Below are 17894 nucleotides of genomic sequence, written 5' to 3'. Positions count from 1 at the left end.
TATACATACATTTTGACCAATGATAGTTTTAATAATGTTAATATATTTTACCATGTTTCTGATATCTTATAATGTTTTATTTTTCATGTTTTATGTGTTTGAAATATGCATTTTGTTTCTAAATTTAATATATGAATTTTTTGCATTAGCATTTTCTCAAGACGATACATTTTATCAGGATGTGAATGGATTTGTAACACCCGATGTTGCTTACTACCCATCTGCTTATTTTCCTTGCTATTGGAATGGATATCAGATGTCTGATGAAGCTTTAAAAGATTCCTTAAAGAAACAGATGTAAGGATGCATTTTTATTGTAGTAATTTATTACTGACTGTTTGCCTTATGATATGAGTTATAAGAGTATGTACTATAAACACCATCAAGCCATTTTGGCTGAGTGTTTGAAGTGGAAACAACTCCATTGTCAGTTATACCCAAATACTACACATTTTTTGAAAGGTTTATGGTTAACTGGCTATCATAGAACACACAAACATTAAAGCTGTATTACTGAACTGCTGGTAATACTGAATTACCAAACTGAAATAATTGACTGGTATTTCACCCAAAATAATCAAATAGACAGTTCTATTGTTCTTCATCTCCATGTTCATTTCTGAGCTACAGCATGCTAGGAAGTTTCTTTGATTAAGCAATGGGATATTACAGTTGGTAGTTTTTAAATTTACCTTGTTTATTTGAAAGCTACCAAGGAAAGACCAGATAAATTTTGCACTTGTCTTTTGATATAGAAATGCATGTAGAAAGTAAAACTAATTTTATTTTGCAAAATACTTGGTAAATAATAACTATTAATTGATCATTGAAAAAAATTTATTATCTTGAATAATAAATAAATAGTATTTTTGGTACTACCCTAACATTCCACCCGCTTACCTGATTAACAAAAATAATAGGAAATGTATACATTGAGATTCTATACAGTAAAGGGAATGGAATGTTAAGGTAGCACCATATTTTTATTGCAGTTCCTAAATAAGCATATATTTTAAATTATTGAAGTCTTGATAAAATTTACTAATATTTAATTATTTTCATGTGGTATCTTTTAACGCAACTTGACATTTCCTTCGTTACCAGATTGTTTCGTTACACTTTTTATGTTTTCTGCAAATGTTAAGGACTTTTGTTGGCCTTAATTCCAATGGTGTTGAGTCTGTATATTTTGAAAAATTATCTAAATGGTTCGTGGACAGTCTGTTACATATCTGTTTGAGTTGTACTTTTCATTTATACTCTGGTAATAGTATATTCAGTAATGATTCAGCTATTTGAATCTTATATTCAGCATGAGCTTTTTGCCAGTATTTATTTTCTTGAAGTGTATGAGTTAAGCAGAGCAATATCAAACAGTTAAAAGAAAATATTTCAATACTCTTTTATGCATTTTTTCATGACAGGAAAGGAAAGCATGCTAGCATTTGATCAATTCCAATCATTCCTTTGTTGTATTTGATGATTCATTTTGGTTTTGAAGTATGATTGAATATATTTTCATCTGGTTTTGTCAATTATGCTGTTTCATGTTTGGAAGAAAGAACAAATATTTTATTTATTTTTCCATTTTAATCCCATTTTGTATTCCATGGCAGCTTCTCATTCTACATTCACCTTTTTTAAATTTTACTTTACAAAATTCTTTTGCTGTATTTTTTTTTTTTTTTTTTTTTTTTTTGTTTTGAGCACTCTGTTCTAATGACGTTAGTTTCACTGATAAAGTTTTAGTTTTGGTGAAGAGTATGAGTTGTGTAAATGTAAAATATATTCTTTCTATAGTACTGACTGTATTAGCTCGTTCATGACATATTTGGATTCACTGTTACTGTAGTTTTTTTTATCACTACTTGTGTAATGATTTTGATACGCAGAATTTATAAAATTTAATCCAGAATCTTGCACTTTTCAATGTATTGAATTGCAAGATAAGCATCTCTTATATTTCCTGAACAGTTCATCGATAGCAGTGTCTTTTTCAACTGTATTAACTTTTTTAATTTTTTATTCAAAAAATTACCAAAGGTTTTATTTTGCATACTTTACCTGTTAGTTTACCTTAATTTTAGTGAACTTGTTATTTGCAAAAAATCTGTTGATCAACATCATTTTTTCTGAATACTGGAATTTCTACTACTGCTCACTAAGAATTGAATTCACATTTGAATTGGGGGTTTTTAACTTCAGGCATTATTATGCATTATGCAAAATGTATTTTCATTTCATTGCAGTCTACAGGAAACCAAGTCTCATCTATTTTTTCATCTCATATTTAAATTATTTTCTATGTGGTTTTCATACTGATTTAGCTCCATAACAATATTTTCCCCAATTATGTGATCAAATATATTTCAATGATCTAATTCTTTTCTTTGTTTTCATCTGACTGACTTAAAGTTGCTACTTTTATTTCAGAAATCTTAACCATTTGACTGCTACGCAGTGCAAAAGTGCTGCATTCATTTGTCTCGAAAACCGCGATGCAGCGCTTACGCGCTGCGGGTTTCAGTGTGTCTTTGTTGCTCTATGGCTGTGTACTTACGTAGTCGGACCTTATGCGTACTTTGTTAACACGAGTGCATTCTAAAATAACTAATTGCGTCGCGGTTTTCGATACAAATGAACGCAGTGCTTTTGCGCCACGTAGGAGTCAAACGGTTAATGTAGTGCCAGATTTTTGGTTCATATATTTTTTTTTTCCAAATTTGATTGTTGATGACTACTGTGGTTATCTTCATTGTTATCATCGTCACTAACCGATCTCTTACAATGTTTTCGTGCAGGATGTAAAATATCACTAATGTCACTATCACCATTTAAAACATTGATCAAATCGTTGTTTATGTTAGCAGACCTTTCACTGCTGTCATCAACGCTAAATAATCTTTTTGACCCTTTCCAGGCTGATTTAATATTCAAGAAAATATATCTGCACATCCAAACATGGCCAGGAAAATGGGGAAGTGTTTGTCGTATGTAGCTCAAATGTACCACATCTCTCACATGTGTTTTCTTTTGGCCCATTTGACTTCATTTGGTGTCTCTCACATGACATCGTAAGGCAAGGGGTTAAACATGAAAAACTTTTAACACATTCTGATATTTAGGTTCTGAGATTCTGAGATTGGATTAAGAAAATATAAAGTAATGGACATTAGATGCTGACTCATCAAGGCGTGATTAAGTTTAAATATGCAGTAATGATTTAGATTAATTTAGGTTAAAATAAGCAGTAATGGTCACCTGTGTTTTCATTTTCACTAGCATATTGTGAAAATATTGTATTGCACTATACTTCCTACACAGTTTACTAATGTTATTTCAACTGCAATACTTTTCTTGCATTTACTTTAAATACTAACCTTTGACCTGCTATCCTAATCCCAGGACTCAGTCTTACTGCTGATGCACATTTAGGTTAAATTTAGGTGAAAGTTACAAATGAGACAGTTGTCATTCATGGGCTTTAATGATAGTATTGCATACTCATTTGTGAAACTAGCATTCCATTAACATTATTTTTTAATTTGTCTAAAATTATTATTAGGAATTAAAAAGTTACAGGAGGAATACTCTCTTCCTTGTTATCTTTAATCCAGGATCTATATTATAATATATTTGTTGCATTTAGAGTGTTCATACCTTCTGTACCGTACTAGTTCGGAGACCCTGAACACAAACTTCAGGTTCTCTGGATTTCACTGTTTTCACTGGTTTATTAATTTAGTTTTTTAGATTTGAGCATGATTCCTTCATTACTTAGAATGTTGCAGATTGGTGGTTTCTGCACTTCTTTGTTATAGCGCTCCCCGAGATTGAATAGTCAATCAACCGAGGTATCGTGTAAAATCTGGGTGCGTGTTCTTATACCTTGCCACGTGATCATAAATTAGCATTGGCTGCGTGTTTTTATGCCTCGCCATGTAATTGTATTTTAGTGCCATGTTGCATTTATCCTCTTGCCACATGTTCTTCTGTTACTCATGAAACTTTACGGTAATGACAAAACCGTTTGAGGTGAAATGTTAAAAATTGCAAAAAGACAAAAGCCATCTGTTTTGGAAATTGGTTCATCAGTTCCAGAATATTGTTCGTCGCTGCTGTTAGACTTACGTATTCTTGGGCAGAAGAGTTGACATCCATGAAATAGTGTAACAACGAGCTTAATTTGTAGGAAAGCGCTACGTGCAATAAAATAATAGTAATAAGCATAATGATTCTTAAAAATATTCTCAGGCAGTGACATGTGAATATTATTGTTATCATTATATACGAGGGCTATTTTTTTTTTCAAGCTCCGATGGGCTATAAAGAAAAGATGTGTGTATATACAAAAAAGATTTTATTACCAAAAGTAATGTACAATACAGGTTATTTCTCTACATAATCACCTTGACGATTGAGGCATTTGTCATATCTGTGAACAAGCTTTGCAATACCCTCTTCATAAAATGTCCCCGCCAATGATTGGAAGTGAGTTGTGACTGTTTCTTTCAGCTCCACGTCATTTTGGAAGCGCTTCCCGCCAATCCACTGCTTCAGTTCAGGGAACAGATGAAAGTCACTCGGCGCTAGGTCGGGATTATATGGTGGATGTTCGAAAATGTCCCATTGAAATTGAATTTTCTTGGATCAGAAAAATTCCAGAAGTCAGCATGCCTCTTCGTTTGTTGTGAATAGCTCTCCGTAAGTGTCGCAAAGTTTCACAATATGAATCTGCATTAATTTTTGTTCCAGGCTGCATAAACTCCACAAGCAACACACCTTTTTGGTCTCAAAAAACAATTGCCATAACCTTACGGTTGTTAAAGGTTCGTTTGAATTTTGTGGGTCTCTTTGGAGAATTTGTGTGCATCCATAGTTGTGATTGTCGTTTTGTTTTGGGCATGTCATATTGAACTCATGTCTCATCACCTGTCACAATGGATTTCAAAACCTCTTCGTCAGTATTATAACGGTCAAGAAACTCAAACACTGCAACCATTCGGCGAGTTTTATGGTCGTCAGTCAACATCTGTGAGACCCAGTGAGCGCAAACTTTTCTGTAGCGCAACTGTTCAGTAACGATAGAGTACAGGGAAGATCTTGAAATTTCCGGAAATTTCATCAATAATTCACTTCTCTTATGGTGAATTTTCAATTTTGCTTAACCGCTTGGTCAACTCGTTGAACAATGTCGTCTGTAGCGACAGACTTGTGTCCTTGATCCCCTTCATCATGCACATCAGTTCGGCCATCTTTAAACTTTCGACACCATTCATGAACAACGCCATCACTCATAAAGCTGTTTCCATACACTCGACTCATTCTTCGATGAATTTCCGCTGCACTGTTCCCTTCTGCCTGCAAAAAACGAATAACAGCTCGCAATTCACACTTGGCAGGAGAATCAATAGCAACAGCCATGTTTACGTGACTGCAACTCAACAGAAAATGGCGTGTTGAATACGCCAATGACAGAGCGTGTGGAGGGGAAGATGCGCAGTCGCCTACTACGCACACCAACCACCTGCTTCATACCTGGCCATCATACTGTGCGATCGGAGGTTGAAAAAAAAAACAACCTATGTATTTCAGGCTTTGTGAGTGTGGTGAAATTATAGCTGAAATCTTGATGCAAGTCTAAAATCTCCAAATGTGGTTGAGGGGTTGCTATAAACAAAGAAGTGTCCTGGTTTGTCTTGATAATAAGAGAACCACCTTAAAAAATACATTGCAGTTGTGAAATTTCAAGTGATACATCAGCATAAGTTGCTAAACATTGCAGTTGTGAAATTTCAAGTGATACATCAGCATAAGTTGCAGTTGAAATTACATGTGATATATCAGTTCAAGCAGTGCAAAGATGTCACCTATTGATAAAAAATTGCCATTAATATCTATTGTGTAATTTCTAGTTTTTGAGAGTTTGATTGTGCAACTTTATTTCTTGGTATTAAATTTTATTCCTGGAAAATCCTTTACTTTTGTGGGTGGCTGTGTAATGTAAGTTTAATTTTTGTACCATTACCTGCATTAAAACAAGAGAGTTGTTTATTTGCTCAGTTGAAATACCTTTGGTTAAAGCAATAACTAAGTACTATGTCATGATTCATAAAACAGAAAACATAGGCTCCTATCTTCTTCCAAAAAATAAAAATAAATAATAGTAGGAGTATCCTATCTTCTAAGTTTTGATGTTATTTGTTAATTATTTACACATGTTTGTTTATGTATTTAAAATAATGCACTTAAAATGAATTTTTTTTGGCAGAGAATATTATTTCAGTGAAGAAAATTTGCAGAAGGATTTTTTTATGCGAAGACGAATGGATAAAGATGGGTTCATTCCTATTGCTCTTATAGCCAGTTTTCATAGAGTCCAGGCTCTTACCCAAGATATTGGCAAAGTTATTGAGGTAACTGTGATAGTTTGTGTTTTCTATGTCTTTAATGATAATTTTTTATAGTTTTAAATCTGCTTGTTTACGAATGAATGGATTCATATGCACAGTGCTGTCACACGCGTAATGAACTCACACATCAATAATTATCATATTTTTAGGTTATTAATTCTAGTTATCAAAATGAAGTAAGGCTTTTGCTCTAAATTCGGTATCTGTTTAACATTGCATATGTTTAGTAGGTAGTGAAAAACTACCAAATTTTCTTACTTCTGTGCAGTGGACTGATTGATGATCTAAGAAAAATTCAGTAATATCATTTGTAAATCACATAAGAAGTTTATTCGGCTACTGAGGTAGGGAGAAACTTGACTGATGAAAGAAATATAATTTATTTCCTATTTTGTTGCAAACAATTTTATTTACATTTTTAATTGTATTCAGCATTTCACCTGTGAAATGTTTGCACTAAAGATTTCTTTTTCTTGCTTTTAAAAATCTACAAGTTTGTCATCTTATCACAAATAAATTACCTTTAATTCGGCATAAATGTTTTAGAGTTGCTTTTATAAAACTTGAGGCAAGTGAAATTAATTTTATCTATGATTCCTAAAGCCTTGAGAGTCATTTTCAGGTTGTTCTATGTCAAGACTGTTTCTACATTCCCCTCCTTATTATTTATTTATTATTCCTGTATTAGCAGTACCATTGTCAAATTTTGGGTGCTGCTCATATTTTGAATTTCTATTTTGTAAAATGAGTGTTCTTGTTCTAAAATGTTGGGCAAATGAAATTTTGTATATTAGATGTTATGTTTAGAATGTTGACTTATCTGGTGGTCAACATAGCTAAATTTCAATGTTAGAACAAAATGTTTATAGTTGTTTTCTGTTTCCTTTTATACATAAAAACTTCTTTGCTAAATAAACATTCCCTTGGAGTATTTTTTATAGGTTGATAATTTTTGTCCAAGCATGGTGATAGCATTTGTTCCCATTGAGAATGTATAAATTGTATTTTGCTTTGAATGAATATCCATTATCCAATTACCTGACAATGCCATTGTAGTTTTTGTCCACTCTATTTTTCAACTTTATGTTTGCAATCAGCTCACTGTACATTTTAACATATTTACTTAGCTTTAAAGTGTGGTGTAGTTGCTAGTTAACTACCAAAATTTGCCTCATTGGCTCATTATTTTTAACATTAGCTAACATTGATCTTTTATTTTTTTATTTAATTTAGATTGATGCATAGTTTTTTTCCCTTCTATCTATTTTTCACTATAATCATGTTTTTTTTTAAACCATAAATAGGTATATTAAATTAAATAATAGGCTTTTGAGAATTCTATTTATCAAAATGAAGCAAGACTTTCACTCTAAATTTGGTATCTGTTTAACATTGCATATGTTTAGTAGGTAGTGAAGAACCACTAAATTTTCTTGCTTCTTTGCGGTGAACTGATGATGTAAGAAAAAATTCAGTAGTATCATTTGTATGATTTTCTAAGTCTATTTGTAATTTCTTCCAGTTTTATTGGTTAAAATTTTCTGCTTTGAAAAATGTAATTAAATGCAGCTTAATAATTTTTAATTATTGAATGCCTTTTTTGTGTGTGAAATAATGTTTCAATGATTATTTCTTGCTTGTATTAATTAGTGAGTGAAAATCTAGTGATGATGATGGTCCTTATAGGCTAATCTTGTATTTTTTTAGTGTACTTGGCTAAGTTGTGATTGGTAATTATTATGCATAACTAATAGATACTAATTGGCTAGTTTTTAAAATTGTAACACCATGAAGGAGAAAACTCCTTTACCAGCAACTTACAGAGGTGAAGTGTTTAGCTAGTTTGAAAACATAGAATGAGCAAAGATGAGAATCACATGTAAACAGCATGTGCAGCAAGAACTAACTATTGATACATAAGTGCACTTTTGCTGTACTGCTAAGCCTGCCATGCTGTAAGCATAATTCAAATTTCAGTTGTCTGTTAGATTCAGTCTTCATGATATTGCAATTTTAATTTAGTGCAGTTTATGTACTCACAATGTAAAATAATAACTCCAAAAAGATTTTGGAAATTATACTTCCTTATCAGCTGGTCACTTTACAGTGTAATTCAAGGTCTCTGTTTTCATAAAACTGGGAAATATTTCTCTGGATAGTTGATTTTTTCCACTAACAGTTAAATCAAAGTACTAATCAATATGCCTTGTTAGCATGATTGAAGCACTATTTAAGTCCTTATCAATGTAGTTTGTTTATATTGACATTTGACCTGTTTTAAAGTATATAAGGATTATTCACTTTGGGTCAGATTGTGCAGATTTATGCATCATTTTTTATAATTCTGTGCTCATTTCTAAATTTCTTTAATAGCATTTCCATATGATTAAATAATCATACAATGCATCATCTGCTTATTTCATTAATGTTATTTATTTTACTTTTTACTTTTTACCAAATATTATGAAATATTTTGTTTTTCGTATTTTATCAAAGGCAATTGCAGCTAGTGAGCTGTTAGAAGTTTTAGATGATTCCAAAGTGCGAACTAGGATTAACCCTGAACAATGGCCAATTCATGATGCTTTATCAAGAGAGCTTCGTCCTGAATTAGAACATGAGGTTCCTACTTTCATTCCTGGCAAACCTTTTGTTTTACCAGGTATTTTATCTTTCTTTCTCAAAATTATTTTAATTTATACATTAAAAAAGTTTGTTATAATATTTTAAGGAAATGTGCAATTTCTTTTCATTGAGGTATTGTAAAATTTTCAACAATTTTAGTAGATTTAAAATATAATTGCAAAACTACTGGTGCTGAGTATTACAAAATGGAAAACTACTGATATGGAGTATTACAACATAGTGTTGCTGTAAATGTTATATGATGGAATATTGTTCTGTTTGTCATGTATGTTGAGTTTTGATGGTTATATCATTATTTATTAATTTATAATATCTAAGTCACTTTGTATGCTATGAGAAGGCCTCGTAATTTTTATTGGATTGCTATCATTATATGCAGTCCATCATGAGTATTACTAATATTTGTAAGGAAAAAGTATCAACAGTTGTAAGTTATCATAATACTTCAGATAATTTTTAGGTTGTGTGTGGGGTACTCTTAATGCAAGTTTATAGCAGCACTGTGATAAATGACTTATGGCTACCTGAAAGAATGCTCATTTTAGTCCATAAAATAGTGTAATAAGACTTGCAAACTCGACTTCTGATTACTCAGCAACTCAATAACTGGACAATATATTTTTAATTGCTAAATGATTACTTCTGGTGAAGAACATTATCTGTAAAATAATGTGGTGGTTTATTTATAGCTATAATATAGTAGTTTCTAATCTTGCCTCTGTGCAAACAATATAACACCATTTTAATTACTGTATTATTGTAATTGCATACATATTTATGTGTTTGAATAGCCACATGTGTTACTTTTCTCTTCAGGGATTTTTTGGTACTCTAATTTTGCAAATTTTGCCTTCTTAACTTTGTGACAATCTTAGAACCTGTTTACCAAACTTCGTGATAGGTTTATTTCTTTTCTGGAAATTTTAGTTTATCCCATTTGTCCTCTCAATAATAAGATAGCTGAAGTCAGGTGACTGTTGTTGATTAGCGCTCACATTCTTTTCTGTTGCTAGCCATTAGCAAGCTTGCCTGAAGGTGTATGACTGTATCCTACAGTAAACTAAGCTTTAAGTTAATTCTGGGTAGTTTCTTAGTCTATATTGAGACTTAAAAAGTGTTCTTTTGTGTTATCTGTGCAAGTGAAAATGTTGAAATGAGGGGGTGGGACAATTCAACATGGAAATCAAATTGGATGCTTTAATAGAGTGGACAAACAGGACAGTATTATTAATAAAACTGCCATGGATTTTGATGTTGAATGACATATTATGAGTTGTGAATAACCAATAATTGCTTGTGTAAATAAAATGAATCATTGTTTCTGTAAATAAAAGGAACTTTAATAAGTCAAATGTCTTCCATTCTGTTCGGTGAACTTTTGCCATCTTTCTTGTAGCTTAATAATTCTGCTCTCGTAGAACTTCTGGCCTTTATCAGCAAATAACTCAAGTTTTATTTTGAGGTCATTGTCATTACTGAAATCTTGACCATTTAAGTTCTGTAAACTATGAAATAAATGATAATCCGATGATGCAAGGTCGGATCTATATGAAAATGTGACATCACTTCCTAACTAAGCTCTAGCAATTTCGTGCGTGTTTCTAAAGAAGTGTGAGGTTTCGCATTATAGTGGTGGAACATGATTCCTTTGTGATTTGCCAATTCTGGGCTTTTCGATTTGGTTGCTTTCTCCAGTTTCATGAGTTGTTCGCAGTAAACATATGAATTGATCGTTTGGTTGTTTGGAAGCAGCTCAAATACACAACTCTATAGTAATTCCATCACATTAACAGTATCATCTTTGTCTGATGTAGTTTAACTTTCAATTTGTATTTGCTAATTCACCATGTTTAGGCCAGGATCTTTTTCAATTAATGTTACTGTAGAGGTTCCATTTTTCATCACTAGTGATAATTGGTTTCAAATAAGGGTTGACTGCATTACGTTTGAAATGCCTATCACAAATTTCAATTCATTAAGTGAATTTCTGTCATTTGAAATGGAATTCAAATATCAAGTTTTTTTCTTAATGAATCTGAGACATCTAATGTGATTTTCAGTTGCTGTGTATGATACATTTAACCTTTTTGCAATTTCTCGTGCAGTAATATGATGATTTGATTCAGTTCTAGTTTTTTTTTTTTTTTTTTTTTTTTTTTTCCCCCAAATTGTTGGTCACCTTCAAGTGAAAAATCTCCAGAACAAAATTTTCTAAACCAGTTTTGACACATGTGCTCTGTTAAGCAATCAACACCATAAATTATGTTTATTTCTTTGTGAGCTTTAGCTGCATGAAATTAAAAAAGTAAAGTATGTTAAAAATATTTACTTTTGCATCCCATGTTAAAATTGACCATAAACTAACACTTGTAAACAACAATACATGAAATTTGTTTCTATAGCAACCTAAAAGTATTAGCTGCCAAATCTCGTAAGGAAAAAATTATGATTGATAGGAGAATATTAAAACAAATATAGCACTATCTATTTGTGAAAAACAAATTACTTGTTTGCCAACCCAATATTTATGTTTGTGATGTATGAAAATGTAAATTTGTCATGTCTGATCTAACTGCTCTGGCCTAATGTTTTTTGCATCTAGAAAGTATGGGCTCTCTTTAATCGCAGAATTTCAGGTAAAGTTTTTAAGTATGGAAACATGGAGCTATGCAAGGAAAGGACAGACATCTGCTCTAAGAAATTAATTGCATGCTTTTGTTAGTGTTATATAAAATAAAGTAATAAGTGCCAGTTCATGCTGATGACTAATTATGTAATATCTTTAATAATATTTTAATGTTGAGAGCTAACAAATGGGAATTCTGACAAAATTTGCATTTGTACCATATTAACTTTCTGCTTATCTAGGTTACTTATTGCTTGGGTGTTAGCAGATTATCAAAATATAGCACTTTATATCATGAAACTTTAATTTTCTGGACTTCTTAAAGAGACAATATGCTATGTAAAATAGGGTTTAATTACAATAATAGTAAACTTACATGGATTAGTTCCTAGAAAAGCTCTTACATTCCTTTCTCACAACTTGAAAAGTTGGTTATGTGGTAGAAATTGGCTTCTTAAAATTTCACATTTAAGCAACATTTTTAATTTAACCTTCTGGATTAACAAGTAAATTTGTTAACTACGTGTGGAAAAAATTCTTGCTCTCAAGAAAAGCTAGAATTTTTCGTAATTTGTGTAAGCGCCAATAACTTCGATTGTTTCCTAACAATAAAAGGCATTTCAGAAGAGAAGGGAGTTGAAACGGGTTTACTAAAGATTGTATTCAGCACCTTAAAGGTTTGAATGAAGCTTTTAATCATTTTCCATATGAACAGCAGATTAAATATCAAAATGAATTGTGGATTAAATAATACTAATGTATTGCCAATACATGACCTTCTTCCATATCAGCACAATAATATGAAACTTTTATTGAAATGACATCTGATTCATCATTGCAAGACAAATTTAAATTAATGCTGTTAGTCAAATTCTGGTGTAGCTTAAAAGATGACTACCATCCTCAGTTGTCATAGAAGGCCATGTTTGCAGTTTCGCCATTTGCAGCTGCATGTTCGTGTGAAATGGGATTCTCAGCTTTTGTGTCGACAAAAAATAAATATTGCAACATACTTGATGAGGAACCTGACATGAGAATTCAATTTTCATCTAAAAGGCTTAATATTAAACATATCTGTGATTCTAAAAATGGCAGTACCACTCATCTCATTAAAATTAAAATTTTAAAATCCTGTTTTAATTATTATTATTTATTATTTTTTCTAGTTGTTTTAGGATCCTTTGGGGTTAGTCTTGAAATTACTTTCTGAAGTAAAATAAATATTATTTGAAATAACTTTTTTTTTTTTTTTTTTTTTTTGTTGTTGTTGCAAATAATCTGTTTACACAATGCTGTTTTAAAACCATTCTACAGTAGAAAACTAAGTTTTTCATGGACATTAAAATGGGCTCCATTTCTCAGAAAACAGTAAGATAAGAAATGCTGTTCTAAAGGATAATCACTATTCCTTTGTTGACTTTTTGTTTATGCTTGAAAACTGTGAAAGTTCCTGTACAATCTACGGAAGAATAATGTATTCATGGTTTATCATAAATATAATGTTTTCTTTGTGGAAACTTAAAACTTATTTTTGTAATTCTTTGTTTCTCTTACTGTACTGTATTGCAGTTAGAATCAGCATATGTAATGTGTGTATATGTATGCAGGATCTGATTCAGCTGAAACTTCTGAAACCATTTCTGACTCATCTGAAGCTCAACAAAGAAACGTGCCGCAAAAAAATGGAGCTAGAATTGAGCAAAAACGGAGGACAAAATCCTCATCTACAATGGAAGTATGTTATCCAGTCATTATGAAATTCAGTTTGCAATTAATACGCTTTCTCATACACAGATTTTTATTAGTTTGATAAATACAGTACAAAGTCCGTAATCCGGACTCATCAGGACTTCGGGGATTCAGGATTAATGGTTTTCCCGGATTATAGATCATCAATTTAAATCTGGTAAGATGGTATGCCGAAATTATACAATTTAAAATATGAAACTGTAATTGATGAAATAAAGAGCAATTATGATCTAAAGGGTATCAAAATTTACAAAAAAAGGGGGGCTTAATATTTATTTGCTTACTTTATTAAACATTTCTTTCAATGTAAGTTGTTTAAGTTGCTTCGTTTTTTTGTGCTAATACTTTCTCCTTAATTCTATAAACAGACCTAATTTCTTTTTCAGTTACAAAGTTCTACTGTTCAAGTCCTGTAATTGCTGTCTCAAGAATACAGACTAACTTGTCAATCGAAGTGTTTTCATTTTCAATAACCTCTCTGTCACTTTCTTCACTATTGGAAGCGCACATGCGTGTATCGGAAACATACATTAAACGCGCATGCGTAACGGATACAAAAAAAAAAAAAAAAAAAAAAATTCTGTGGCTTTGAGATCCGGATTACGGACTTTGTATTGTATAGTAGTTTTCACTTAAGTTGTATAACCCCTAAGATGTGTTTCTGTTTAACATACTAATTGTAGTGACTTTCAGATATGCAATAATACTAGGTGTTCAGTATTTTTTAAGTTATGAAATAATACATAATCATAGTATATACTGTTCAGGATGGGCATGTCATGTACATCGTTAGCAAACATTATCAAATTGGCATTTAATTCATTTTGTGGCCAGGCATAGCATATATGACGTTTTAGATAGAACATTTAATTAGTATTTTTTTGTAGCCAGTAGATGTAGCTGTCTCTTATGGTGAAATTTATTGAAAGTATTGTATATATATTGTAAAGTATATATATTGGCCTTCATTCCTACGTAATTTATTTCAGAATGATAGCGAGATTCATGGGTGTTCAGCGATGTACAGGGTTCGTACAATCCTTAAGAGTTCTTGAAAGTCCTTAAATTTTTTGGAATCGATTTTTGGTTCGTAAAAGTCCTTAATTTTGGCCAAAATCAGTAGAAGGTTCTTAATTTTAATCATCTGAAATTTCTGTCTTTTTTTACGACTGCCATTTTGAGTGTGAATTAGCATTTTGGAGGAATATTTTTGGCTATTTACTGACGTATATGGTTATCTTTTGAATGGGTTCATTAATTTGTTTCTATTTCTAACATAAATTATGGGATACTCGAGTTTCTAAGCAAGAAGTGAAACGTAAGCATTTTGAAATTCCTTTTTTTTTTTTTTTTTTTTGTAATAAAGAGCTCTTAAACAATTTTCGCTTTTGGGGATGTGAATTCTTTTATTAAACAGTTCTAAATTTGGCGATTTGTCAACATTTTGGTGATTTTAAGATCAGTTTCTATAGAAAATTTTTAATTCCGAAATCTGAGAATTTTTCGACAATTTTTTTAAAACATCATAATTTTGATAAATTTCATTAAAATAATTATAATATATTGTAATTATATTTAAAAAATAACATTAAAATAAAACATTTTTATTTTTCGCTGTCATATTATAAAGTTTCATTTTGGCAACTTATTATACAATGTTTTGAATTTGAAAAATAAACAAGATATAATGCTAAAAACTGTAATTTATGAAAAAACAAAATTAACTATGTAATTAATTAAAAATATCTTGTTTTTAATTTTTTCATAGTAAGCGTATTTCGCATGTAATTGTCTCAGAATATTCAAAATTCTCAGAATATGTATCAGTTTTCTCTATAAAATTAATTTTACACTTTTTCCCTCCCCCCCCCCATAAAAAGCCATAAATATTTTGGAAAAAAAATTTCCAAAATATTTATGGCTTTTTGCTGTTACAGAATCGGTTGGGATAATTTTTTTGTAGTATTTTTGACATTGCAGCTTGGAAAATTTAAAAAGATTTGAAGGCAAGATTTATAGACCCACAATTCTAGAAGATTCGATAAGTATGTGGCAAAATGAAAAATGTCTCCATGGTATCAATGCATAATGGATGTATTTTACAGAAAGTTTGCGATGAATTTCTTACTTTTTGAAGAACGTTTGGAAGAACAATGAAGACATAATATTTGAATGTTTTACTCCTGATTCTAGAATCTTTCTCTTAACATGTTTATCTTCCCTATATTTTATCTACTTTTCACTAGACACAAGCATGGAAAATATCAAAAATGCTTCTAATCTTATCACTTCGGCAGGCATTATAGAAAGGGTTTTTTTAATTAATAACGAAATTGAACACTTACAATTTAAAAGATCCATTTAATATGTCTTAATGCATCATACACCACTAGGCATTTTCCCATCTGATGCAATCTCAGTGGCTCCTAAATTCGACTACATAGTGCCTTTCTAAATTCTGCTTCCAATGCCTGTCTAAATTCTAAAAGTTTTGCCATTTCTAGATTTTGTTGTTTGGTGTGTCACTAAATTCTAAAAATTCTGCCACACCAGCTCTGTAACTGGCCTTTACAATATATATTTCATATTTCTTCTGAAATCCATATTACTAAAGAAATTAAATTAATCACTTTTTCTATACATTCTAAATGAATTTAGTGTTTTTTAGAAAAACAGAAATCCTTAATTAAATTCAAAAATTCTAAAATGAAAAGGAAACATGCTGAAGAAAGAAACTGAATACATGAAGAAAATAATTCTTCAAAGATATGTGCAGTTATTATTATGTAAATTACCCAATTGTTTATGATTTCAGCCTTTACTATAATTTTCCATTTCTGTTTCCTCATATGATAGAGTTACTGAGCCAGATTAAATTAAAATTAAGTTGTATAATCTTTGACCTCTAGTCCACATTTTTAGTTTGCATCTGACTGTTCTTGTTTAATTACATCACCGTGAGATGTAATTGACTTTGTTAGCATCAGAACATGACTTTATGTTAGTTCTAAGTTCTTTTTAAATAAGAGGCTTATTTAAACCTTTGTCTGATATTGTATTCAGACTTAGTGATAATTTGCTTCACGTCTATCGGGGGTTTTGGACTATTTAACTTTTACCAGATTAAGTAAAGCCTCATAGGTACATTGTGGAGAGGTTGACAAGTAAGTAGGCAGAAACTAGCGAGAGCTTTGGTTTGCATATTGAGAGAAATCTCTATTGTTAGAAAAGATGCTTAAAGAGAAGGAAATCGGTATAAACTAGCCAAAATGTCTGGGAAGGCTTCAAATTAAAATGACGAATAAATATTTTGTTGAGTGTTGTTTTTACAAAACATAAATGTTTTGTAGCTTTTAATGTGCAATTATTCTAATATCCTTTAAGAATCAGTGTCATAAATTACATGTATTTTAAACTGTGAAATTTTATTAGATTTTGATTTTAATAGGCCTTTTTTTAACAAATACTGTTAAAAAATAAAATTTAATAGTGGCCATGTAAATCCATAATGACTAAGGTTACCTATTTACCTAATTTAATTATTTATAACTAACTGCTTACATCTCTACATATCAAAGCGAGTTATTGCCTTTCATTAATACTCGCTGCACAAGATACAACCCAAAAATGTAGAAATTCAAGTAAAACTTATTCTTTGCATCTAGTGAGACTTTAATACAAAACAACTTATCACCTCTGGTGCTTTAGTGGCTTAATGGAACCTGAAAGTATATTAACTGGGTTACAACCCCTAGAACTCTACACAAAGCTATGACACTAACTGCATCAAACAGAGCCTGGCTAACTTTCAGCACTTGCCAACCGTGCTTACATCAGGTGTTTTAGGTTTGTTCTAATTAGCAGGTCTCTCTCTAGACAAGCAGCAGCGGTGATAACATTCAATCTTTTGTTATGAATGATGCTGATTATGATCTTGCTTCTCATTTTAATCTATGCCGTTTGACATAAAATCTACCTGCTTTTTACTAAACCTCTAGACCAGTGGTTCTCAACCTTTTGACTAATGTGTACCATGTAAACTAAAATTGAAAACCTTTGGTACCACCACTGCAGAGTACTGCTACCACCACCACTCTTAAACAAAGCTCAGGTCACTTAAATTTATAAGTATTTGAGGAAAAAACTCAATCAAGATGTTGGTGTTTTAATTTTTGAAATAAATAGTTCAAAATACTTTGCTTGTTTGTGTACCACCTATTTTTTCTTGCGTACCACCGGTTCAGAACCTCTGCTCTAGACTGACCAAGTATGTGACAAAATGAGACATAAAAAAAAATCAGCATATAGCTAAACTGTTAGTAAAACGTAAATGTCACATATCTTCTTTCAAATATGTCCAACCCATTATAAGTGTAAAATATTTAATGCTACTTTGTAAACTGCATGGAGTTTATTTTATTCTCAAACTTAATAATTATGTTCAGTAATAATGCATACTA

At 31.1% G+C, this 17894-nt stretch overlaps 1 protein-coding gene across 3 annotated transcripts in view; it reads left to right on the top strand.

Annotated features, from left to right (window-relative positions):
• Nucleotides 1-17894, top strand: part of LOC118181497 (la-related protein 1-like) — a 133607-nt gene that overhangs the window by 52394 nt on the left and 63319 nt on the right. For all 3 annotated transcript variants that reach the window (XM_085808350.1, XM_085808348.1, XM_085808349.1), the window contains 4 exons: nt 150-297; nt 6272-6416; nt 8910-9075; nt 13293-13420. In XM_085808350.1, coding sequence (XP_085664476.1) covers nt 150-297; nt 6272-6416; nt 8910-9075; nt 13293-13420 — 587 coding nt within the window. The remainder of the gene's footprint in view (nt 1-149; nt 298-6271; nt 6417-8909; nt 9076-13292; nt 13421-17894) is intronic.

This window comes from Stegodyphus dumicola, chromosome X1 (genome assembly GCF_044657685.1).
Source record: "Stegodyphus dumicola isolate Sdum_Otavi_A_Nest chromosome X1, ASM4465768v1".
NCBI lineage: Eukaryota > Metazoa > Arthropoda > Arachnida > Araneae > Eresidae > Stegodyphus > Stegodyphus dumicola.
Note: the sequence above shows the minus strand (reverse complement) of the source record. Positions and strands in the feature narration are given on the sequence as shown.